General features: G+C 41.7%; 1 protein-coding gene across 3 annotated transcripts in view; it reads right to left on the bottom strand.

The window, feature by feature from the left end:
* Positions 1-27,416, bottom strand: part of LOC133376454 (sodium channel protein type 3 subunit alpha-like) — a 99,443-nt gene that overhangs the window by 32,489 nt on the left and 39,538 nt on the right. For all 3 annotated transcript variants that reach the window (XM_061608595.1, XM_061608594.1, XM_061608597.1), the window contains exons 10-20: positions 26,573-26,845; positions 25,530-25,593; positions 21,222-21,363; positions 20,785-20,991; positions 18,680-18,949; positions 15,815-16,159; positions 15,260-15,392; positions 14,333-14,571; positions 9,077-9,250; positions 7,729-8,085; positions 724-1,209 (exon numbers count right to left, since the gene is read on the bottom strand). In XM_061608595.1, the coding sequence (XP_061464579.1) occupies positions 724-1,209; positions 7,729-8,085; positions 9,077-9,250; positions 14,333-14,571; positions 15,260-15,392; positions 15,815-16,159; positions 18,680-18,949; positions 20,785-20,991; positions 21,222-21,363; positions 25,530-25,593; positions 26,573-26,845 (2,690 nt within the window). The remainder of the gene's footprint in view (positions 1-723; positions 1,210-7,728; positions 8,086-9,076; positions 9,251-14,332; positions 14,572-15,259; positions 15,393-15,814; positions 16,160-18,679; positions 18,950-20,784; positions 20,992-21,221; positions 21,364-25,529; positions 25,594-26,572; positions 26,846-27,416) is intronic.

Raw genomic sequence — 27,416 nt, 5'->3', positions numbered from 1 at the left:
CCCCTGCAGTTGCTTTTCCTGAGATTTTCCATTGGGTGTAGCTGATAAGTAGAAGTTAGGGTCAACTCATGGCACTAAAGATGGGAGATGTGCACCTCTACCATTGGTGAAAGCCTACCATCCAAACCTGATTTTCTGCTGCTGCTACATAGCAAAACATAAGGCTGGATTGAAACACTTCTATATGCAAAAGAATATAGGAACACAGGAAGCTGCCTTATACCAAGTCAGGTTATAGGTCCATCTAGCTCAGTGGTATTAACACCAGGGGTGGGGAATCACCAGCCCCCGGGCCTGATGCAACCCATAGGGCCTCCCCATCTGGCCCGCAGCCTCCTCTCCTTGCCCTTTTCCCTCCAGTGCCACAATCAGGCTCGAAAAAACACCTCCTTTTACCAATCCTAAATGCGCTGTGGGGGAAGAGAGCAATTTCTTGCAGGGGGGGAGGTCATAGCTGAGAAGGGAAGAGTTAACCCTCCCATCCTCATCCACTATGACCCCCACACATTCACACAATGGAAATGTCACTTTTATAAATCAAACACGTCAATCAAAAGGTTGCTATAAAGTAAGAACCATAAAATCTCCCAGTACTGCTACATGAGCAGAGACATTAAAGTAATTTCAATAAAATACATTCAAAATTATATCTTTTCATTAATGTTCAGTTTAATTTTATATATGTGTGTGAGTATATATATATATATACATATAAAATCGTACCTCTTTGCATTCTTCAAGGTCGGATTCACTGCTAAATTCCTCTGTATTTATATTTTCAAAATCTGACTCTCCAACTGCGATTGGTACAGTCACAGTAAGGCCCGGATTATTTATAAATGACATATAATCATTTTCATCAATAATGTATTTTTCCACACTGCTGCCTGTGCATACACCACTGGTGGTTCCATTCCCATCTCTCAGATAATTAACATCTTTCGTTATTTCAATCATCGTATGGTTGCAAATGTAGGTGTCTTTCTTGTGATTTAGTTCTTCGAGCACTTTGATATCCTCTATAGCTTTCTGCCTGCCAACAAAGCCTTTTTGAACAACTTCTCGTAATTTTTTCTTTATATAGTCTACTCCCTTCTGAATCCTTGCCACAGCAATCTGGAGATTGTTTATTTCGTTATCGTCGTCTGTAGCAGCAAGGTTATCTGAACTAAAAGAGCTCAGCAGCAAGGCCAGAAACAGGTTCAGGACCTAAAAGATGGTGGTGGGGAAAACAAAACAAATATGGGTTTCCACTGTACAGAAAAGATTAAAAAGAAAATAGAGAGACGCACACATAGGAACAAACCTGCAACTTTGGTCCAGGAAGAGATTAGACCGAACAGGACCAGCTCAACAATCAGGCATGGTAAGATGCTGGGGCATCTTCCCCACCAACACCATTCCTCCTGATTCCCCTGCTCTGCACCCCCTAAGCTATCCCACTGCCTTCCTCAGGTAGAGCGGAGGACACGGTCTCTTTGCCAGTGTTGAAGTAAGATTAAATTGCCAGCCTGGTGGGATTCTTTATGTGGAATGGGGGTGTGTGTGTTTGCCTCAAGCAGCCACATATCTTGAGCTGGCCCTGGATGCTGTGGTTGGAAGAGCCTTCTAAGAGAATAGGGCCCTATGAAGTGTATCAGTTCCTGCCATCCATTCAGTTTTGGGCTTAATTTTAGGTACTCATGCTAGTGTTTGTTTATTTATTTATTTATTTATTACATTTATATACCGCCCCATAGCGGAAGCTCTCTGGGCGGTTTACAGCCAGGTCCCAAATACCTGAGAGACTGCCTCCTTCCCTACAGCCCCTCTCAGGTGTGAAGATTAGCAGAATGGGCCCTTTTGGTAGTCCTGCCGCCCTCAGAAGCTCGGGGGGTGGCCCGGGAGAGGGCATTCTCTGTGGCAGCCCCTACGTTTTGGAACTCCCTCCCCATCGAGGTGCATCTGGCAACTCTGCTATGCCGGACACGCTTTCCTGGAGAAACTATGGAACCACTTTCAAGCTCTTGAGGATGAGACTGGAGGACAGCCTGCAAGGGAAGAATAGCAACAGTGAGCAAGAGCCTGAAGTCAGTCAATTAGGGGCAAGGAAACCATGCCCTACAAGAAGAAGAAGAGGAGGAGTAGCAGCAGGAGACTCCCTACTGTATGGGATTGAAACCCAAGTATGCCAAGAAGACCCATGGACTCACCAGATACACTGAATCAGAGATGTGACTGCAGCATTGCCATCTCTCATAAAGCCCACTGACATGCATTCCCTGTCTTTTCATCCATGTGAGAATGAATTATACTGTTAAGTGAAGCTATGAAGAAATCATGTCAGACTTTGAAGCTCTGGGAAGGAAACTCAAGGATTTGGGGGCCCAGATAGTTTTCTCATCCCTCCACCCATACTTAGAAGAGGAGTAGAAAGAGAAAGAAAAATACTCCAGGTAAATGACTGGTTGTGAAGGTGGTGCTGACACGAGAGATTTGGATTCTGGGATCATGGGCTACAGTTCCTAGAAGATGGACTGCTGGCAAGTGATGGGTTGCACCTCACAAGGACTGGGAAGAATACATTTGGCCACACCATGAAGAATTTCATCAGGAGAGCTGTAAATTGAATCCTAAAGGGGAGGGAGACATAAACTTGGCATAATGACCGACGAAGGCTTATGCACAGTAACAGGAACTGAGAGAATGGCTGTAATGGGGCCCAATGACAGTCTTCATAAAAATGTAGAAAGGAAGCCAGACCATAAATCACATGATCTTCAGTGTCCCAGAGTATGGGAAACAGGACGAACATGAACTCTTTGTACAGGAGTATAAATATGACATGATAGGTATAAACTGAAGGATATAGCTTGTTCAAAAGCAACAGAAGGAATAGAAAGGGAGATGGAGTTGTGCTATATGTTAAAAATATATATCCCTGCACAGAAATATAGGAGGATGAGCTTGGTAGCTCCACCAAGAGTAACTGGGTTATAATATATGGGGCAAGAAATAAAAAGAATATGGTGGTTGGAGTCTACTACCGACCACCAAATCGAGGAGAAGACAAGGATTAAACTTTTGAAAAGCATACTGCCAATTTTTCGAGGAGGCATGATGTAGTAGTAATGGGGTACTTCAATTACCCTGATATCTGTTGGGAGACAAATTCTGCCAAATATGGCCTCTCCAAGAAATTCCTGACTTGTGTTGGAGATAACTTTTTCCTACAGAAAATGGCGGACACAACTAGAGGATCAGCTATCCTTGACTTGATTCTAACCAATAGAGATGGCTTAATGGATGAAGTGGCAGTTACGGGAACTCTGGGGGAAAGTGACCACACTATACTTGAATTCTTGATTTTAAAGGAAGCAAAAGCTGACAGTAGCAACAAACATACCCTGGATTTCAGGAAAGCCGATTTGAACAAACTCAGAACAATTATAAGTAATGTTCCATGACAAGTGATCCTTTCAACAAGCCTTTTAAGTTGAGACCTATCTCAGTCTGCGTCTGTGTTAGAATTGCTTGGTAATATGTTTCTTTAATAATGTTTTTTAATGTTTTTAACGTTGTTTTGCTTTAATGTATTTTGAGGTCTGTTTTTGTGATGTTTTAAAGTTTTTTTAGCACTTCTGTTTGCTGCCCTGGGCTCCTGCTGGGAGGAAGGATGGGATATAAATCAAACAATAAAATAAATAAATAAAAATAATCAGAAAAGGAGGCCAAGATGGGTGGGAGTTTCTAAAAAAGGAAATTCTAAAAGCACAATGGCAAACAATTCCAACAAGGAAAAAGGGAGAAGACGGCAGAAGAAGCCAATGTGGCTTCACAAAAGGCTTAGAGATGACCTGAAAACAAAAAAGGGCACATACAGGAAGTGGAAGGAAGGCCAGACCACAAAGGAAGAGTACAGACTGGTAGCACAGAATTGCAGGGATGGCATCAGGAAGGCTAAAGCTGAGAATGAGCTGAGGTTAGCGAGAGATGCTAAAAACAACAAAAAAGGTTTCTTTAGGTACAACCATAGTAAAAGACAGAGAAAAGAAATGGTGGTACAGCTGCTCAGTGAGAATGGCAAAATGATGACAAAGAACAGGCAGACGTGCTAAATTTTTACTTTGGCTCAGTCTTCTCCCCAAAGAGGGTCTATGATCCTCCTGGCAAACATGAAGTTGAAGGAGCAGGATTGCAGCTTGAGATTGATAGACAAATGGTCAAGGAATTCTAATCACTTTGAACAAGTTCAAATCTGCAGGGCCTGATGAACTGCATCCTAGAGTATTGAAATAGTGCCAGACTAATCTTATCTTATTTTTTGATCGGGTAACCTCTCTGGTAGACTGTGGCGATGCTATGGACATAATGTATCTCAACTTCAGCAAAGCTTTTGACAAAATGCCCCTTGATATTCTGATTAGCAAGCTAGCTAAATGTGGGCAGGATGGAACAACTATCAGGTAGATCCACAGTTGACTACAGAATCATACTGAAAGAGTCCTTATCAATGGTTCCTTCTCAAACTGGGGGGAGTTAACGAGTGGGATACCGCAGGGCTTGGTCCTGAGCACAGTGCTCTTCAACATTTTTATTCATGACCTCAATAAGGAAGTGCAGGGAATGCTTATCAAATTTGCACATGATAAAATATTGGGAGGAATAGCTAATACCCTGGAGGACAGAAACAAAATTCAAAGTGATCTTGATAGGCTAGAGCACTGGGCTGAAAACAACAGAATGAAATTTAACAGGGATAAGTACAAAGTTCTACACCTTGGAAAAAGAAACCAAATGCACAGTTATAAGACGGGGGATACTTGGTTCAGCATTGGGAGAAGGCTCTTGGAATTGTTGATCAGAAGCTGAATACGAGCCAGCCGGGCGATGCAGCTGCAAAAAAGGCAAATGCTATTTTAGGCTGTATTAACAGAAGTATAGTTTCCAAACTGCAAGAAGTACTAGTTTCCCTCTATTCGGCACTGGTTAGGCCTCATGTTGAGCACTCTATCCAGTTCTGGACACCTCAATTTAAGAAGGATGCAGACAAACTGGAGCAGGTTCAGAGAAGGGCAATGAGGATGATCAGAGGATTGGAAACAAAAGCCCTATGAGGAGAGACTGAAAGAACTGGGCATGTTTAACCTTGAGAAGAGAAGACTGAGAGAAGACTGAGGGGAGATATGAGAGCACTCTTCAAGTACGTGAAAGGTTGCCACACAGAGGAGGGCCAGGATCTTTTCTTGATTGTCCCAGAGTGCTGGACATGGAATAATGGGCTCATGTTGCAGGAAGCCAGATTTTGGCAGAACATCAGGAAAAACTTCCTAACTGTTACAGTGGTGCAACAGTAGAACCAATTACCTAGGGAGGTGGTGGGCTCTCCAGGTCTGGAGGCATTCAAGAGGCATCTGGACAGCCCCCTGTTGGGTATGCTTTAAGCTGGATTCCTGCACTGAGCAGGGGGTTGGGCTTGATGCCTTATAGGCCCCTTCCAACTTTAATATTCTGTGATTCTATGATGATGGCAGTGGTGATAATGCAGCGGAATGAGGTGGTAGAATCCTGAAGTGATTGAGTAGACTGTACCTCTTCAAACTGTAGGATAGGGTATCATATTTTCAAATCCTCCCACATAATTTAAAAATAAGCAAACAGCTCTCTGCAAGTAAACAAATCATAATTTCTTGGAGAAAGGTTCTGGCCAGCCTTCTCTCTGCTATGTTAGCTTCTACATGTAAGGGCTTTTTTAAAACATAAGAAGCATTAAAAAATATGACACCTACCTGCAATCTGAAATACTACAACTCATTCTGTTACCTCAGGACTTATCACTTCTTTTTACAGCATATGTGGACCTGGCCTTAGAATGAGTGCACTGAGCGCTATTCCAGATATATTCTCCATAAATTCACCCATCCTTTTAATAACTAAGCTTCATTTAATAAAATGGACACGTTCATGGAGAATATATCTGGAAGAGTGCCCAGTGCACTCACTCTTCAGTTACCAAAGCCTACCTCAGACATTTGGCTATTATCTATTGCCACCATCCATCATCGGGGTGATTTTGCAGAATCATTACATTGCTTTGTTTTAAAAGGCACATTCCCCAATCTCCCTATATTGGGGAGGCAGCGATGGCACCAACTTGGACGGCTTTAAAAGAGAATTAGACAAATGGAGGATAAGGCTATCAATGGCTACTAGCCATGATGGCTATGCTCTGCCTCCATGGTTGGAAGCAGTATGCTTCTGAATACCAGTTGCCAGAAACCACAGGAGGGGAGAGTGCTCTTTGCGCTCAGGTACTACTTGAGGGCTTCTCCATAGGCATCTGGTTGGCCACTGTGAGGATAGGACTATATGGCCATTGGCCTGATCCAGCAGGGCTCTTATTATGTTCTTATGTTAAGTCTGCAGTTTTGTTTTGTTTTAATCACATGGACAGAGGGAGGCAGTACCAGGAGCTTTCTTTGACATTTCAGCACAGGATGGGGAACCTGTGACCCTCAAGACGTTGTTGGATTACAACGCCCGTCATGCCTGACTACTGGCCATGCTGGCTGTGGCTGATGGGAACTGGAGTCCAGCAACATCTGGAGGGCCACAGATTCCCCACCCCTGAATGTAAAGCTGCTCTTGATGCTGAATAACAGTTTGCCTCTTTCACAGCAGAAGGTGCTGTCGAAGTGAGAAAGTTAAAGCTGTGTGTACAGTTATCCTTCCTGTGTCCAGAGAGCAGATCATATTTAGCAAGTGTGAAAGAAGTTTGGTTACCCAAACAAAGGCACATAGAGGTTATATCTATATCAATATCATTATTATTAAGTTCAGATGAATGACTAAAGCAGTATACCTTTGCTTCCTCTTACAAGTTGAAACATAATTTTAAAATACTTAAGAGAATGTCCAAACCATAACCAAACAGTAATATCCAGAATTTTCCTCTGGACTGCATAGGTAGCACAAAGTTATAAGTAACCCCAGAAAATATTGTAACATGTGAGCATTTCTTTATCCATTATTTTTTAAAATCATATATTCGTATGGTGGTAGTGCTGCGATTGTGATCCACCCTAGATCAGGCTAAGACTCTTGAATGGGTCCTGACCCTCCAGTTAAAAACTAATGCCCTCACTAAAACCTCTTCTCTTTCTCTCCCTTGGTGGAATATAACATACGAACTGGCACAGTTCAAGGTTTATCAGCATGGAGAATCTTTTACAGTGCAGACTTATACGTGCCTACTCAAAAGGAAGTTCCAAATGAGTGCCACAGGACTTACTCCTAGGACATCTGTGTAAGATTGCAGTCTCAACCTGCTATCTGGACCCTTTTGATGTGGTACAGATAGTGGGTTCAATAAGATACTGGATACAAATGAAGCCTTCATTGAACTAAGTCAGATATTTCTTTCTACAACAGGAAGAGCAGGGTAAAGAGGGGAGAACAACAAGGAGTGAGGGAACCCTTGCCCCTCTGATACTCAGTAAAGGAGTACTCTTATAAACAAGTCCCAGAGAAGCACTTCTGACTCACAGTTTCTTCCCTGTTTTTTCTCATGGCCAACTAGGATATCATCTTTTTCAGCCTTGTAAAAGCCATTCACTCTAAGTCTGTGCAAAGTTTAATAAGGATCCCAAGTCAAACTTTAGCCTAGAGACTTTTTTTTACAAAATAACAATCTGAAATGAATTTATTGGACATTATGATACTTAGTTTCTAAAAAGCCTGATTACATACCACGAGGTTTCCGATCACCATGACCAGCATGAAAACAATAAGGCACATGGTTTGACCTGCAACCTCCATGCAGTCCCACATGGTTTCTATCCATTCTCCGCAAAGTACTCGGAACACGATCAAGAAAGAGTGGAAAAAGTCATTCATGTGCCAGCGTGGAAGTTCACAGTCATTAGAGATCTTGCACACACATTCCTTGTAGCTTTTACCAAACAGCTGCATACCAACCACGGCAAAAATGAAGACAATAATGGCCAAGACCAAGGTCAGATTTCCCAGAGCACCCACGGAGTTGCCAATAATTTTGATCAGCATGTTTAGTGTTGGCCAGGATTTAGCCAATTTGAAAACCCGGAGCTGGAAACCAATAGCAAGAAGACATTTTTACTATTCAAAATTCTTCTGTGCTTTGCATTTTACTTTCAAAAATGAAAACAATTTGTCCAAATTTAAAGAGAACAACTACTGAGGTACTTATATACGTTTGGTGGAATACAGGAAATGAATCAAAAACAGGCATCTTACTTATAGCCACATTTGGAACCATCTTTTTATTTATACATTCTAGAGAGCATTATTCACCTATTATTTCTATCACAATTAACATTTCTGTGTTAGCCACCAGGTCACATTTGGTAGATGTGTTAAACATTGTTTGAATTACATTTGTAATATTCTGTTGATTGGGGGGCTTGTTGTAAGCCTGTTGTTACAGACGGATCATTTCCTAGTGAGGTCTAGGTTGAATATGCTATACCGAAACCATTGGGTTGTTTTCAACTAAGTCCTACTCAGAGTACACACATTAAAATTAATAACCCTGTTAGTCATGTCTCTTAACTTCAATGGGGCTATTCCGAGTAGGAGTAGCAGTGAATACAACCCATTGATATACCAAGTCTAACATGTTTTTTATTTACTTTGAGCATAATCTAACATAGAAAAGTGATATACAAATAAACTATGAATACTGAGAACTCTCTTTTAATAATAATTTTGCCGACTGTCCTCCTGTACAACACTAAGGGATAGAAGCTTGCTCTTTTTATTTTGCAGCACTGTCAACTGAACAGATGGCACAGGGTGCTATAAGATTTTTTTTTCCAGTCAAAAGGGCATTCCCACAATTACTCTTCCTGTAGACCTGCATGTACACTGCATACATTGCCCTGATAAGGATGTGGTTGTTCATTCAGAAACCTTGCATTCACTGAAACATTAGGCAATTTGTAAATTTGAAAAGCAACAGATTTCTCCTTTATCTCATCAAGAATATGCAGTTGCTGCATTCTGCCTATAAACACTGGAAATTCTATGAAAACTGGTGTTATACTATTTGCACATTTACCAGTCGGAAGGATCTTAGAACAGACAATCCTTCCACATTTGCAAGACCCAGCTCCATCAAACTCAGGCTGACAATGACGCCATCAAAAATGTTCCAGCCTTCTTGAAAATAATAATAAGGATCCATGGCTATTATCTTGAGGACCATTTCTGCGGTGAAGATCCCAGTGAAGACCTAAGTGCAAGTATAAAGAATGAGTTTACATTTCATTTGGACTCTTAAATTAAAGCATCTGAGTAACGTTTTAGTCCAGTTAGAGATCTTCCACGTCTTTCATAGTATATCAGCTTCTTACACAGGAAGCTGCCCTATACTGAATCAGACCATTAATCCATCTAACTCAGTATTGTCTACACCAGAGGTTCCAAAATGGTGGTGTATGGACTACCAGTGGTCTGCTAGCTTCATTCATGTTGCCTGTGGCATGTCTATCAATTTGTTGTTGATTTCATATATTGTATTGTATTGGATTACAGTTTGAATTCCATAGTTAATAATTCAGTTAACAAATCCTCCTGGAACAAAGCTCCTTTTAATGAAGGCTTTTTTTTAAAAGGTGAAACTGACCAGGTTTGCTTTGCTATGGAAAAACATTCAAGTCTGTGACTTTGCTTTAAGGTGAAACTGACCAGCCTGTGTCTTTACTATTAATAAACTGATAACCCTGTGCCTTTTCTTTGCTAGGGTGAAACTGACAAGCCTATGTGTTCCTTTGCATTAAAGAGATCTCTTGCTTTCTCCCAGGGCTGGGGAGGGAAGGATTTAATACGATTCAGAGGAGTAGTAGGAGTGGGTGGGTGCCGGACAGGCACCCTTTAAAGCCCTTGTTGAAGCTGCCCCCACAATCTATGAGCAGGTGTAGGAACCTATCCCTATTCTTTCCATGTTATTCCTACCCCTTGTTAGGAAAGGGTTTGGTAAGTAATGTCGAGGAACGCATCTACTTTGTTAACTGGGGTATTACTGTATACAAGAAATATAAGAAGCAATAAAATACAATAAAAAACCATGCAGCATCTAGCACAGCACATAACAATTGCTGCAACAGGGAGAAAAATCATTAGGTGGTCTGCCAAGACGCTCGCAATTTTCAAGTGATCCATGGGGAGAAAAACTCTGGAAACCACTGGTCTTCACTGATTGGTAGCAGTTCGACAGGGTTTCAGATAGGGGTCTCTCCCAGTCCTGTCTGGCAATTGTCTCTCGTCTCTGGGGATCTCAGACAGGTTACGGGGCTCTGAGCTTCCCCTTGGCTCAGGGTGATTAACCAGATAAGGGGTGGTGGCAGCTATCTACCCTGCAGGGCTGTTGTGAGAGTGCACAGTCTTGGCAGAGAAGGATATCTTGCCAGGATCAATTGCCCTGGGTAGGGAATTGGCTCCTGGGACAGGGAAGGGTGTCCAGAAGGACTGGCGCCCCTTCTTCACACCTAGCATATGGACCATTTTTATACTTTTGCTTGAACTTTAATTTTTGCAGAGATATTCTTTCACTTCTGAAGTTCTTTTAATTTACTTTTTTCTGTTAAAAAGGAATACTTAATTTGATACAATTCATTTTACATTTTAAATTATGTAGAGATAATCATGGCCTTTCATCATAATTTCTTTTGACAAAAAAAAGAGAAGGAAGCTCATAATCAAAACAGGTCACAAAAAAGTAAATTAACTTTGGATGGAAATCAACAAAATGAGGCTAACAGATTAAGAGGGTAGAAGACTTGAAGTTTTAAATTAGTACCAGCAGGGAAGACACTATGAACCAGCACTCATCCCTAATTAAAGTTAATACAGTATGAAGAAGGCTTCACACATTATGCTGAGCAAAAAAACCAATGTGCTCTTTTAGTCATGTACACACTGGAGGCAGCCACAGCCAGATGGGAGCACTCTGCAGTGTTTACCTGTTTCACACACGTTTTAAAACAAGTGATCAGGAACACAAATATTACACTTTTACCACATTTAATTAAGATGCATATAAAAAACATGTAACATAAAAGAGGCCCTAGGGAAAAAGCCACTGTGAGAGATGCTGCATCATTCAGTGTTTCTGTGCGAGTGCCTCTGGAACATGAACTTAGCAATCCTGCACACCCATGAAGTGCTCACAGGAGTCCCACTGGCTACTAAACCAGCCCTGAAATAATTGGGAAAGAGGTGGATTGTAGAAATAAAGTCATAGCTCATGTGCTGTAGTGGGCCATCCCGCTGAAAACTCTTCTGATGTAAATGGTTTGGGTACTGCAGCTTGTTTCCATTTTCTGTACCCTTCACAACATCTGCACTCTATGATACCATATAAGAATGCTTTTGATGTCCACTAAAAAAAAAGGTGGAACAAAATATAATACATATATATGGCATAATCTAATTATGTCTGGCATTAAGGGCACACTCTAAATGCGCTGTTTTTATACATTCTGAATAAGCACATCTAAATCGGTTGGGCATTCGCTGGAACTTGAACAGTGTAAATTGCACAGGTATGAATACTTCTATTTCATATGAAAAGCTGATAGTTATGTGTATGAGCAAAATGAAAGGCCCACAAAGGTATAATTTCTGTCTATGGAGGTAAGGATTTAAATGCAGCCTTTCAGGTGAGACACTTATTTATTAGAATTAATTTGGATTAGCAGAAATGGTATTGTTAATTCCCACCCCCGTACACTATTAAAGTAGCAACTTTATGTTGATCGCCTTTTAAAAAAAAGGAGCTTTCTGAAATATGTTCTCAAGTAAACTTAAGCAGAAATAATTCCAAAGAGATACTGAGATGACAAAGTGAGCTGCAAACTTTCTAGCATGACAGATAATTCTGGAATGGTACAAAGGTGGCACTACCAAATCAGCTTCTGTAAAATTTATATAGGCTACCCCTAAGAGTTGCACCAAACAATCTCTATAAAGCAGCTTAGCTTCATGGGTTAAGATTTTATAAGACTGTCAAATAACATTTGTAATCACATTTTCATTAATGAGTGCCTAAAGAAGTGAAGGTAATAGTAGTCCTTAGGCAAAGAGTTGTCTGTATAAGAGCTTTGCACAGGCTTTTCCCACTAAACTTCCTGATAGCTTTGCTAAGGAGACCCACCAGTGAATTTATTTAGTTTTAATTTTTTTTATCTTTAACAAATACAGCTCAAACACACACAATTGATAAGGTACATCAGTTCGGTTAACAGTAGTGGGTTTGGGGTTTTTTAGAGCAACAGCAACTAGTTTCCTTTATCGTTCATAGCTTTCTTTCTAGCAGAAAGAAGGCGAAGAGTTTGAAGTGGATATTTCTGTTTTTCTGCAAGTACTTCCTACAGCAGGTGGGGCAGGAGTATCTCACCTGGTGGGGTGGAGCTGCCGCGGCAATAGCTTCCTGGCAGCAGCATTGCTGTGCAGATGCACTAGCAGGAGAGCCAGATCGGCTTCACCAGAGCACTCCTAGAGCCCTGACCTTGCCTCCACCTCCCCATCCCCATCCAGCAAATGGGAGGAAGGGTGGTATATATTAAATAAATAAATAATAATCGATGCTGATGCTGCGAGGCTATTGATGAGACTCCACCCCAATGGGCAAGGTTTCCTGAGGTGGGGCTAAGGCATTCTTTACTATTCAGGGGAATTACAGGCAAAGAGTGACCAATCCCCATATGGAAAAAAAGTCATTCCTTACCTTTAGACCCCACTGCTAAGTTCTCCTCAGCATCGACTGCCAGTAATCGACTATCACATCTCAATAGTGCCCCGACCCACTATTTGGTAATCATTCTAAGCTATTCTCTTACCAAATACATGAAGACATTTTTCATGAGGCAAAGTCTGATCCTATGCTAGATTTTTAAAAATGTGTTCTTGGTCAGTATGTTCCCTAGACCCAGTTTGAGGAGCTGGTTATCAGAGATCCCATGTGAAGCTCCCTACTCCTTAAGGTCATCATGAGATGTCCTCAAATTGAGCCTTTTTCCTGAAAGAAAGTAAACCCGGTAGACTTGGAGCAGGGCCTTTTTAGTAGGGCTGCTTCAATCGTAAAATACTCTCCCCAGGGAAGCAAAATGATCCTCATCACTGGTTAATTATTTTTAGATGGCACTGAAAACCTTCCTGGTTACTTTGGCATTTTTTAAGACCTTAAGAGGGCATTACGTATCTGGATTCTGGAAATATTCCTTGTTTTTGTGAATTGGCTTCTATCTGTATTGTGTCACATTTTAAAATTCTACACTGCCTTAAGTAGGAGTCACCAACTTTTGGGGGGAAGATTTTGAATTCTGAGAGAATGATGAGGGCACCAGTCACAAAATGGCTGCCATGGGGAGCATGGCATAACATAAAATTAGAGAGTACAGCCATTGCTGCTCCTCCCGGACCCCAGGGACAACCTCATGTTTACCATAGGAAGTCAGTTATGGCCTGCCAGTGTTCATTGTGGGGATACAGCTGTTAAAGGTACAAGAACCTTGTTTTCACCTATGCCAATCCAAAACCAAAGCCTAGGCTGCCATTCTGTACCCACTCACATGGGAGTAAACCCACTGCACAGAGAGACTTCTGAAGTACACACGTATACCACTGTTCTGTAAGTATACAGCAAATCCTTAATGAGTGCTTGGACATCATCTCCTACATAGCAGGAGAAATGGTTAGACTTCTGTGCAAAATTCTCACATTTGCCTTTTGGAAGTGGGGGAAATTCTTCAACATTCACACACTTATTGTGTATTGTGGGTTCCTACTAGGAGGAAGGGTGGAATATAAATAAATAAATACTTGCAGAAAGTAACTTCTAGGGACTACCTGATCTCAGACAAACCCACCACAGGAAAGATGAATCCTGGTTGCTAGGGAAAAAGGAACGGCAAACTACAGAGATTCCAATGACTAGGCAAAACAAAGACAGAAGCAGGAAAAGTGCAGAAAAAGCGAGGGCTCTTTAGGACCCCAGGGATTCCTATTGCCTAGTGTCCAAACAATTCACTTATCAGTCACAATTCTGACTTCATTCATTGACTAAAAACACTGACAAGGCAGGAGCAGCCAGGCTGGCTCATTTCACAGAAATAGCTTCACTTTTTACTTCATAACTTTCTTTGTAGGAGGGTGAGCTTTTTTTTTTTTTTTTTATGAAAGCTCAGTCTGGGGACCCTGCCTGGGGCACCAGTGAAAGCTTTCATATGTGCTAGGTTAATGACCCTTGCCTTAAGGATTCCTATAATAAGAAGATTAATCTATTTCTAAAATAAATAAATTATTGCTTACATACCAGGTTTCCAACAAAAAGAACATGGTTGAAATACGAAGTCATTGGATAGTGCTCCATGGCCATAAATAGTGTATTCAAAACAATGCAGATAGTAATGGCAAGATCAACAAATGGATCCATCACTATTAAATTCATGATGTGTTTTACTTTTAACCATGGACTCCAGCAATCCCAGATCAAGAAATTATTTGCAAATCTATACCAGCATGGTGGACACTTCTGTCTGGATTCTTCAAGTTCTGAAGGGAAAAAAGAAGAAGGTTGTATAGGCAATGTATTTGTTTTAAAAATTGTATTCAGTATTCTGCAGTGACCTCCCAGAAATATATACTACATAGGCATATGTACATACTTATATGTATATATTTCATATGTACACATATCATTAGGGATGTTGGAAGATTCCATCTGAAGTGGCAGTGGAAATTCCAACAATCTGCATGTTTGCTCAGGTCAGGAACAGAAATCAAGCCACTAAATATGAGCTATTGTTGTCTTTTGAGTCCGCCAACCAAATGAACAGCGTAGGCTTTAGCAGAAGTTGAACTGTGGTAGACCAGAAAGTGCTGATTGTGATGAACACAGGATGGGATGCAGCTAAAATCAGAAAGATTTTTGTTCTTTTGGTGCATCAGAAATACCCGTTACCCAGGAGGGTCAGGCATACCATCATTAGAGAAGATATGAAGATCCACCTCAAAACCATTTAAAAGCTGCCTGAAAGGGAAGTGGCAATAAAATTAGGGAATTTTACAAGATTTGAATCAACTGGATTTGGAGATTTCATAAGTGGAAGGCGGACTCCCACTCTGGATAATGCAAATGCTTGATGAGTGCCTATGGGTCTAGCACTGAGAATGCTTACTTTCCACTGAAATAAAAGTGACCGTATCTGTACAATACATAGCCAAACATGTCCACCCATACCTTCCATAGTGTTTGTGAGTATGCTGGCTATACTCATGGCTCTTTGTCTTGCTGCAGATTCTTCCATCAGATCCATAGAAATTTGATAAGAGCTTAATCTTCTTTTTCTTATTTCTGTTTCAGTAGTGGTGCCCTGAAAACACAATTATGGTTAATAATTCCAGGAATTAAAGCACAAGATATATAAATCTGACCTGCAACAAATTATTGTAGTATGGAGTGCTCCTGTTCAGGTCTCCAGTCACACGTTCTGCTGCCAAACATACAGCAAGCATACAGTATTCAGACATACGGTTCAGGCAGAATGACATACCACAGTATTTGTTTTAACATGATAGATTTTAGTGAAAACAGTTGGGCCAGTTGCCATCTGATCCTGCCACCCTTTTCTGACCTAATTACAGTTTACATTGCTTCCAAAGTAACAGTTAACTGTGATGAGGCTCAGCAGGGGGACCTTTCTACCAGTGGTGTCAGATACAGGAATCAAGTCAGATATGATAGAGTGGAGTAGTTTATGAATTGATACGGAGAATGGAGTAGACAGTTTATCACCTCTGGCAGAAGCTGTCCAGTAGGTGAAGTCAGAGGTCCTCCCACCAAGGAAACGACACCATTGCAATCCACGGTGCTGTGCATCTTCCCATTTGCTGGAACTGCTGGCACCATCCTTGATGACAGACTCACTTGACTGGTGTTACTGTTGCGGCATTCGCTGTTGTGTCTGTTTGGAACAAAGAAAGAATCTCTTCTGCTCTCATTGTCTTCCAGAGTGCTGTGCTCATCATCAGCAAAGTCATTCTCCGATCCTATATCCTTCGCTCTGCCTCTGAAGCTGAAAATACTTGTCCTGCTGTTGCGCCTTGGGGAAAACAAGGAGCCACGGAGACTCAACAAAGACTGGGGAGGGGGGAAACAAGAGTCCAGTTAGTATTTGGGACTATTCATGCTTTTTTTAAGTAAGAGTGCTTTTGTCTACCCACACTAGTTTAATCAATTACAACTGTCAGCTGTGATACCAGGATGATGGCTACAAGTCTCAGAACACCCAACCTGGTTTATTATTCCATAGACCCAGACCTCTCCTGGTCTAAGGAAGGATGGTAACTCTGTAGGAGAGCACATACTTTGCCTTCAGAAGGTCCCAGGTTCAGTCCCTGGCCCCTCTAGTTGAAAGGATCCGCTTGCAAATGATGTGAACATCTCTGTCTGAGACCCTGAAAAGTCACTGTCGGTCAGAGTAGATGACATTGGTGGGCTAGGAGGACATATAGTCTGTGCTGGTATATAAGGCAGCTTCCTAGGGTACTGAAAGGCTTCCTATCTTCATAGTTTCCAGAGAAGCCTCCATAGGTGAGATAGAAAGGCAGGGTACAAATTAATTGAATGCATATTATGATGCTGCAAGTTGCTCAGGGAAAGGGCTATAGCTGAACAGTAGGGCATCTGCTTTGTATGCAGAGGGTCCCAGGTTCAGTCCCTGGCATCTCCAGAAAGGTCTGGGAAAGCCTCCTTATTTGAAACCCTTGAGGGCTGCTGCTAGCCAGTGTAGATCATGCTGAGCTAGATGGCCCAATGGCCTGACAGTATAAGGCAGCTTCCTATGTTCCTTTTTCTATGCTGACACAGATTTACACAAGCCAAGCTGGGTCACACTTCTCTAATACCTCACGCAAGACAACAAGTAAGCTACATTCCCTCAGCCACTTACTTATCGACAGTCATGACCCAGCTTGCATTACCCTCAAGTGGCACACTTCAAGCATAAGTAGATACTTCCTAAGGAAAAAGGCAGCATATTAACTAGGCAGCCGTTGCTTACAGCCTTGGGGGAAGCCCAATGGCTGGATCCGTTTAACTATAGGTCTATTAATCCACCATTTATTAATCATAATGTCTCATCAATTACTGCTTTCAGCAGCCACAGGAGACCTGAAGATGACTTAGCCACTGAGAACAGGAAAAAGGCATTTTTGCTGGTCACCCTCGTCTTTAATTGCACTACAAGCAGCTCCTTAATGGAATCTTTTGCTCTCTCTCTACATATTTCATTAGCAGTAGGCATGAATAAATAAAGCCATCACTAGTGCCGGGGGGGGGGGGAAATCCTTCTGTTAAGATTTATTAACATCTTACTGTTGAATCTGCTCTCAGATCCAGTTATTTTAAACTTCCAGTAATTTCTGGACTAGTCTGGTTTTCCTGTTGGTTCTAAGGATACTCTGAAATACATGATTTGAACATTATGGCCTAGCAACTTATCAAATATTTCCTGTGCAAGTAACAATAATAGCATTTATATGCAATTCAGCACTGTTTTAGGGGGAAACTGCCCTATCAACTGCCCAATAAAATAAATAATGGTAAATTATGACTATGCTCTGCCTCCACAGTCAGAGGCAGAATGCTTCTGAATACCAGCTGCCGGAAACCACAGGAGGGGAGAGTGCTCTTGTGCTCAAATCCTGCTTGTGGACTTCCCATAGGTATTTGGTTGGCCACTATGAGGACAGCATGCTGGACTAGATGGGTCACTGGCCTGATCCAGTAGGCTCTTCTTATGTTCTTAATGGTACATGAAAGAGAGGTAGTTATACTCTTGCCATCATTATATTACATTCTAACAAATTTTCCTGAGGAAATATCTCCCAGATTTTGCCAGCTCTCATAGCAATTACCTATAACATGCTGCATTCTCTTTGTTTTATGTACATAAAACATAGTTTTTGTGTTCACAGCCATTTGGGAAGCACCAATGATTGGATGTTTGTCCTGTTTTGGTATTCATCTTAGTTGGGGTGGTTATGATGGGGATGAACCCTTTTATGATACTGCATTCTGGCTATGTTTTTAACATGTTTATGTGATTTTATTATCGTATTTTCACTGTGGTTGTTAATTGCTTTGAGGCTTTTGTAGTGAGAAGTGATCTATATAAATGGTGAGGCAGCACCCACCATGGAGACACTGGGCTTCACCTCCACCGCTCTGTTGTCTCCATCGGGCAATATTTACTTACATGGGAGAAAGTAAAAGGATACATTCAAGGACTCTTTTGAGATGTGGACTAAGTTTCATCCTCTGCCCCTTGGTGATACCAGCATCTGCAGCCTCCCACCCACCCCCAACTATATTCCACACTGCATTCTTTTTATTCTGTCTCATAGAATTCGGTGGAAGTCACTGCAAACAAAGGCAGTCCCCATTTGCATGCCCTGACTTGCAGAAAAATAAAATAGTCTTCACTGATTTTCTGTAAGATTATAATTTCAGAGTTTAGCAGGATTCTTGCGGAAAGGAGTTCCACAGATGTGGGGCCACCATGAAAAGTGTTCTGTCCTGTTCCTTACCATCTAGAATATATGGGGGGGGGGGAATCTGCCTTGGAATTGCACAGTTTAAATTTGAGGTGTACTGTACCTGGTGAGTTGAAGTCCTCTTTTCATAGGATAGGCGACCTCCCCTTTGGATGCTGTCTTCTGATTCAGATTTAGGAAAATTTTCAACTTCTCTATCTTCCGCTTCCGAAAGCTCCTTCTTTCTTCTTTTTTTCCTCCTGTTCCTTCTTTCTTTAGCACTCTTGGAGCTTAATTTAGATGCCTCTGAAGAACTTTCCAAGAGCTCCCCCAATCCACCCACGCCGCTGAAATCTCTTGATGCTACTGAGGCTGCTGCCACAGCTGCTGTTGCCTGTTGTGTTACAGTGTCAGGTAATTAGCATTAGTTGGTTTACCACATTAAATCATAACCTTAGAGAGATTCATTAGAGAGATTCAAGGGTACACAGTCACAAAGCAATTAAGTACAAATGTCAATAATTAGTGTCCCCTTATTTGAAATGAAATAATATTTTAAAAAAAGGTAATGCGGTTCTCGGAAAACACAGTTATCCCTAAAGTTTTTTTATACGATTGCCATCAATGGTGTGCTGCCTTTGTTTAGGACCAGCCTGTTCATACTATGTACTGACTGAGAGCAACCAGCCACCAATCTACTTGTGAAACTGTCCTTCACCTCCACTTCCATCAGCCCATATTTCTGTAATACACCAGCCAATTCCATCCTACTATTTGAGAGTTGCTAGTGAAACAGCATGGAGGCAAGTGGAACATAAGTTCTTTGCTTCTGCAAAGTTCTCTTCTAGGCCTCATTTCCCATTGAAAGGCCACATTCATTGAGAAGTGGGAGGGCTTTAGGACCACAGAAGTGCCACCGCAGGCTCCCAAACTCTCTGTTAGACTATTCACACTGAATCATGCCTGTTGGTCCTGCCTTCAATCGCTGCATGAGTGCTAGTTCCATACTGCCCTCTAGAAATCTGGCAGAACATGAGAAAAGGCCCTGTGTACATAATTGGGAACCCTGTCTGCATTAAAGCCCATTCTCAGCTTCTGTCAACCACGCAGAGATTAGACTAGCGTATGTGCAGTAATCAAGGACAGGCCAGATGGATAGTATTCCACTCTCCTTCCTCACTTTTAGTGATCACATGGAGAAAAAGGCTTAGTTGAAAAAGTGCATATGATCCAGTGAGTGCATATGATCTAAGTGCAAACGATCCAGCCAAACGACACAGGCTTCTGCACTCTAGGGAAACTGTCAGTGGAACCCTGGAATCCTCTTACAAAATCAGCTTGGCAGTGCCTCAGTCAGAGCGAGATGGTTCCAGGCATTTAAGGGGCAGGGGGGAGGAGTCATGGAGGAAAGGTGCATATTGAAACAAAGCCCCAATGCCTTTGTTTAATGCTACATACATTGATACTAAATAAATAAATAAACACTTGATGCTAAATACATATTTAACAGTAGCAGAACTGTTGTTTTGCACAGGTTTAAGTCATGCCTCCTCCCTGTTGGGTTTTCGCCGAGCCTTAAAGACCTGGCTATTCAGGCAGGCCTACAGGATTTCTGGGGTGGATTAGTTTTATGTTGTATTAATTGAAGGGTGGTTTTAGATTAATTGATGATTGTGATTTATGCTTTGTATATTGCATTTATATTATTGTAAGTCGCTTAGAGTGTCCGTTAGTTCGGACAGATAGGCGACTAAGAAATAAAATGTTATTATTTATTATTATAATGCTGGCTCCAGATTCCTGGACAAGATGCCTCTAGTGCCCCCCGCCCAATTCTCTCTGGCTGCTGGTTATCCATTTATTTTCTCTTCTTCTCATCCTAAGGGCAAGGTGACAGCGGCAGCTGCTCCACTTTGTCCTAGTTCCCATCACTCACTCCCATCACTCACTCTCACTGACTCTTTCAGCTGGGGGGGGGGAGAAAGAGAGAGGGGGAGAGAGAGAGGAAGCCAATGGGTGGCAACAGGAAGAGGAATATCAGCAGTGCCAGGGAGCTCTGGTAGTCAGTGAGGGCCCTGGCAGGTGCCCAACAATGCCAATCAAATGCTGGGCCTGTAATTTATGCTTCACTTACAAGAGCACACCATGATAAAATCCAAAAAAGTACACAGTTTATACCAATTCTATTCTACAGTAGAAACTGAAGTGCATTTTCCGAAAGAAAACTACCTGGGCTTCTTCTTGTTGTTTCTTCAGCTGTTCCAGCATCTGCTGAAACTCGGCCTCCTTCTGCTCTGCTTCTTCCATGGTGGCTTGATTCTGCTCTTCATAGGCCATGGCAACAACAGCCAGGATCAAGTTGATCAGGTAGAAAGAGCCCAGGAATATCACCAGGACAAAAAAGATCATGTATGTTTTGCCAGCGGCTCTCAATGTCTAGTGAGGGAGAAACAATAAGGTCTCATCTGTTTGGTTTTCACCCGTTACTGACAATACTGCCTTGCCGATTCATCAACCTCAAATGTAACAGCACCCCAAGTATGCCTGAATTATAACTTACTGCTTAAAGTTTCATGTTGTATTTTAAAAAAAGTCACACAGGCAACAAAAAGAATGCCTTCACTTTTCCATCACACATACTAAGCTTGCCTCATTACGATCCTCACCAATTGGTAAAGATTTTCCCAGTAGTCCTGAGTCATCAGCCGAAAGAGTGACAAGAAGGCCCAGCTGAAGGTATCAAAGCTTGTGTAGCCATAGTTGGGGTTTTTACCAGCTTTTACACACATATATCCTTCTGGACATTGGCTATGAAAAAAAACATATTAAAACATGATTTAACATTTCTATCAGTTCAACTGTGTTGACGTTTTCATAGTTACAATTTTTATTCTAAAGTGAATGGTTTGTTTCCCTAAGCAACTGTTGTTCTTGTTTTCCATTCTGCAACAGAATTATGAGGTTGGATCCAGACCAAGTTAGGGGTACTTGGAGGTCCTATTGAAATGAATGAAAAAGGTTAGTCCTTACTAACTTACGTCCACAGATTTCAATAAGACCAATGTATGACTACAGCTGCTATCCTATACTCATTTACCTCGAAATAAGCCCCACTGAACTCACTGAGATGTACTTCTGAGGAGACGAATGCTGAGGAGACAAAGGCAGCACCCTAACTCTGGTTATCTACATATACAGTAGAAGTATGATTCGTGAGTCTGTATTGGTTCTAAGCCTTAGCTTGCCTTGAATCTCACTCGGAGGTAGCTGAATCAGTAGCTAAAGTATCTAAACATTTCATCCTAAAGTTCATTATTAAATTTACAAGATTGCTTCAGGACTGTTCATTCACCTAATCAGAAAAATCTACAGTTCACTTTTTAAAGAGAAATCTACTATTAATCTTCAGCAAGATTCATTCACCCATGAGACAAAGAAGCATACGTCAGTTCGTGTTAGCTTTTAAGTTACCATATGACTCTCGGTGTTTTTTATGCAACAAATTAACAGAGATACAGTTCTAGACTAATATCAAAACATTTATGAATAATTCCAAGGCAAAATGTTCACATAATAATTAAAATACAATTCAAATGTTTATCAGAGGGCAAACCCTGCACAATTATTTTATTATTTCTAATTGTCACTTGAGCAAACATTTTTCGCCCTAGCAATGACTAGGCAAAAAGTTAAAGGGCCAGTTTAATAGGATTCATATGTGATAGAGGCATGTTTAACAACCGAATTACCTTTATGCCCTTTGTTCCTCTTTAGCCCTTGCTATCTATATTCTTAATTTTTATCTGTGTTCTTAATTCTTATATTCTTGTCTTCACTACGTATATACTTCCAAAATGAGATATGCACGTATGGCTTTTGTGTTTGGTCATCAAACAACAACTTGACACAGACGAAATGTTGCAAGAGCATTTACAAAGGGCCAGAGCCTGAAACTGCTACTACTAAATGTCTTGTTTAGTTACTTCAGGGATGGACAACAAATGCGACCCTCCAGATCTCTCTATCTGGCTCACAGGAGTCTCCCAAGGACACACACCATCACCAGCCCTGCCTCTTTGAATGGTTTTGCTAGGCCTTGAAGTCAGTGTAGTGGAATGGTTAGAGTGCTGGACTATGACCTAGGAGACAAGGGTTTGAATCTCCACTCAGCCCAGCCATGAAACTCATTGTGTGACTTTGGAACAGTCACCACCTCTCAGCCTAACCTACCTCACAAGGTTGTTGTGAGGATAAAATGGCTGGAACCATGTACAACACTTTCACCTCCTTGGAGGAAATGTGGTATCTACATGTAATAAATAAATAATAATAAATGTCTGATAATGCTTCTTGCTTGCCTGGATGGAGGATAGATATTTATTGCTCTGCCCCCTTTTGTTTCTGGCCTCATCCACCACTGGCATGTGGCCCCCAGAAGGTTGCCCATAAAGGAAAGTGGCCCTTGCACTGAAAAAGATTCCACACCCCTAAGTTAGTTAATTGAGGGAGTTAAATACAAAACCAAACATTTAATTCATTAAAAAAATGAGTTGGATCCAAAGGGATCCAAGTGGAAGTGGAAGGTAGCTCCACTTGTGCAAGGAGTACAAAGTTTCTGCCACCTCCCCTCCTGGTTGCAGCTCCCTATGCCACATCCCAGGCTGTCCCCAGTGGTCCAACCCTCAGAACTGTCTTTTTAGAAGGCAAAGGGGTTGCAGCAGAGAGAAGAGGCTGAGAAATCCCTATGTTGCGCGCACAGTTGTCAGGATCTAACCCATTGCCTGAAAGATAGGATAAGAAATAGTGGCACTTTTCCCCTCAAATGTAGTTTTGTAGAAGGTGACCTCCAGAATCAGTAAATTGCTTTAGCAATTAGACATACATCATTTCAAAAGAGATACACTTGGCTGGCATATACGCACACTCTTCTTTCTCCATTTCCCCTTGGAGAAACCTTTGTACCTAATCGCCAAACTTTTATTTTATTATTTACTTGAAAGTTTTGTAGGGCAGTACAATATCTCAGAGAGGTCAGGTCTCCTGCTCCCCTGGTGCATTCACTATAGCTGCCCAATTTCCCTGCTTTTTAAAGTTCGATAGAAATATCTGTGGGCTATAAGTACGTTCTTAAACGGCAAGGTTTTTTGCCTATTAGTGAATTTCTCTGCTTTTTAACCTGGGAGGTAAGAAATGGGATCCTGTGCAAGTTTGCTGAGAATGGATTGATCATTTGCATGCTTACTGAGTTCAATGGGATTTACTCCCCTGCAATCATGCTTAGGATAGGTGAAACTGACCACAGGGGATGGGGAGGGGAGGAGGAGGAGGGAGGGGAGGAAAGGCAGAGGGGGCAACTGGGATAGGAGCAGGCAGGAGGGGGAGGGGAGAAGGACAGGTTTGATCATTTGCATGCTTATTGAGTTCAATGGGATTTACTCCTATGCAATCATGGTTAGGCTAGGAAAAACTGACCATGGGGAGGAGTGGGAGGGGGAAAGGGAAGGAGCATGTTGGAGGGAGGCAAAGGAAGAGGGATGGGGAGGGCAGGTTTGAGCATTTGCATGCTTATTGAGTTCAATGGTATTTATTTCCATGCGATCATGCTTAAGATGGGTAAAACTGACCATGGGGAGGGGGAAGGGGAGGGTGAAGGAGGGGATTTGAAGGTGATGGGGATGGGTAGAGAGGGGCAAAGGAAGGGGGAGGGAGGGTTTGATCATTTGTATACTTTTTGAGTTTAATGGGATTTATTTCTGTGCAATCATGTTTGAAAATGGAAATGGACTGCCTTCAAGTCAATTCCGACTTATGGGCGACCCTATGAATAGGGCTCTCATGGTAAATGGTATTCAGGGGTGATTTACCATTGCCTTCCTCTGAGGCTGAGAGGCAGTGACTGGCCCAAGTCACCCAGTGAGCTTCATGGCTGTGTGGGGATTCAAACCCTAGTCTCCCAGGTCCTAGTCCAACACTGACCTGGGGGAGGGGAGGGGAAGGAGATTGGGTGGGTGGGCACTGGGCAGAAGGGAAGCCCCTTTCCTTTCCAAAAGAAAAACATTGTGAACAGTATCATTGCTTTTCAGTGTTTCCCTCACCTTTTTATTCTACAGCAGGCACATGTAGCCTCCCACCCAAATTTAAACCAAAGCTGTCCCTGGTGATATCCACAACAGGGCTTTATTTCACTTTGGACAGTCATGGCTTCTCTCCAAGAATCCTGGGAAGTGTAGTTAGTGAAGGGTGCTGAGAGTTGCTAGGAGACGCCCTGTTCCCCTCACAAAGCTTCAATCAAAGTGGCTGACTGTTAAACCAGTCTGGCCACTGGAGCTCTGTCAGTGGAATAGGAGTCTCCTCTCAGCACTCTTCACAAATATTTAAAGTGACCATCTGAACTATATCAACTGTCTTAATAATGTTGCTTCTTCCCTGCTAAAACAAGATCAGCACAGCATATGTCTTCTTTCTATTATTTGGGCTGATTGCAGGTGTTGCCACCACGCACCATCTGCTCAGAGGCACATGTTACCAAATTCTTCGAAGCTACACAGGAAGTGGATTGGACTGTGAAAGACCAACCCAAATGGTGTTTGCATTTTGACACATTTGTAGGGCAGTACAATATCTCAGAGAGGTCAGGTCTCCTGCTCCCCTGGTGCATTCCCTATAGCTGCCCAATTTCCCTGCTTTTAAAAGTTTGATAGAAATATCTGTGGGCTATAGGTACGTTTTTAAACCGCATGGTTTTTCGCCTTTTAGTGAATCTAGTCTAGTAGATGATACATTGAGAACATGGGCACACACCAGACTCTCAAGACTGCAAGGGGCTTCCTACATGCAAAAGGATGTGTGTGTGTAGCTGAGATTGTTCAGTCACACTGAAGCTCCTTATGGATGCTAGAGTGTTCATGAAGCTCCCAATCAGAGGCTTGGTGTTTCACTGTAGAGAATTCAATGTATTATTAAAAAATTCTTACCCAGCATCTGAGCTGTTGCCACAAAGAAGGGCATCTCTTTGTCCTTCCAAAACATAAAAATGATCTGATCGGAAAAAAGAATAAAGAACTGTATTTTTCTATTGTTGCTGTTATTAAACACAGATCCATATACAACTATAAGCAAGGGGCTGGGTTCCATCTTGTCCCTCCATTTGCAGAGTGGCTCAAGATCCAGTGGAGACTCCTGGTGGAGGAAGCGGGAGAGAAACTATTTTTGCCAATTCCTCCTACTTCCTGCAGCCCCAGCGCCCCCTCTTATGCTATTCTTATGGGTTCCCTAGGCTGGCCCTCTGGAACAGCCTTTGGAGGGAGACACAGTGGGCTGCAAGGGGAGGGATAATTGGTGAAAATGCCTCTCCTCCTCCAGTGGAGAGGGTGGAATTCTACCCATGGGTAGTCTAGATCCCATCAAAGAAAGGATTACATTTTTTAAAAAATCCACAGAGATATGCAAAGTTTTGTCCTGGTTCTCAAAAAAACACATGGCTAAGGATCTTGTTTATCCAAATTACATTTGTCAGGGCTCTCTGTGGCTTAAGGTATTCTATTAATTGAGAATAACAATTAATGAATTAGGAATGTTACACAAATTAAAGAAATCTTCACTGATTCATTGCATGAGCATTCACTGATCTGATCTGCGTAAATCTACACATGAATAAAAACAACAGTTCTGAAGACTTGATTTTAGGTGATGCATAGGCCATCCCAGCAGACACCTCTTAGGAGGTTCACTCTCTCCTGTACAACAGAGAATGAGAAGTGCTTCTTTGGATGGTATTTGTTGCTCATGCCTTTTATAATTATTTATATTAAAACATAATTTACTTATTTTTAAAGAAATTGGCTGTCTGATTGATTGGGGAACTGTTTTGTTAACAGATCAAAAAGGTTTTAGCAGGTGATCTAGCCAATTACATGGTTAAATGTTGCATCCCTGATTTTAATATTTTTTGCTTCATTTTTAATTGCACAATATATATGCAGACACACACGTATACATTTCGATCAATCATGCTTACTTGCAGTCTCAATGTACTGCTCCCAGTCAAATGTGCTCGATGTAGTGTTAACAAAGGTACCATTTTCTGCTATTGTGCTACTGAAGTAGGAAGTTGTGTTGCTTTCAAAAGTCGAATTGTCTGGTGGCCAAATCAGGCATTTATGCCTCAGGTTCCCCATGAAAAGCTGCAGACCTATTAACGCAAATACACTCAGACAAAACACAGTCAGGATCATGACATCCGAAAGCTTCTTCACTGACTGAATTAGGGCCCCCACAATGGTCTTCAGGCCTGCAGACAGGATCAAAAGACATATTAACACATATCAAGAGTTCTTCCATCATATTTAAAATGCCATGCAGAAAGAGCAAACAACGTCTTGTTTGTGACACAGTAAAGCTTAATGAGCAGCACCAGAAGTTGTGAAAATGTATGAAGAGCAAAAACTGTTCATGAATGCACCATGTACATTACATTAAATGTACATATTTCATTGCAAAACAGAAGTTTTATCAAGTTATGGATTGCCCGCATGTAACATTAGCATTTAGTAATAAATAAATCTATAGTTTATACTATTTTTCTTCTCTTAAAAACTGCATTTTCATCAATCACAATGAATTCTCTGCCCCCCCCAAAAAAAAACCTGAAGAAGAAAGATAGGTAGTTAATAAGATCCCAGGCTATGTTCACCTTGACATTTATTAATATGCCCCCAAGCAATGTTTATTCAACAGCTAGTTTTTAAAAAGCTTAGTTCAAATTTGACTGTGCAGCACAATCCTATGCATATTTACTGTGAAGTAAGTCCCACTGGTTCAGTGGTGCTTATGCTCTAATGTTTAAGATTGCAGCCTGAAAC

This window comes from Rhineura floridana, chromosome 2 (genome assembly GCF_030035675.1).
Source record: "Rhineura floridana isolate rRhiFlo1 chromosome 2, rRhiFlo1.hap2, whole genome shotgun sequence".
Classification (NCBI taxonomy): Eukaryota; Metazoa; Chordata; class Lepidosauria; order Squamata; family Rhineuridae; genus Rhineura; species Rhineura floridana.
Note: the sequence above shows the minus strand (reverse complement) of the source record. Positions and strands in the feature narration are given on the sequence as shown.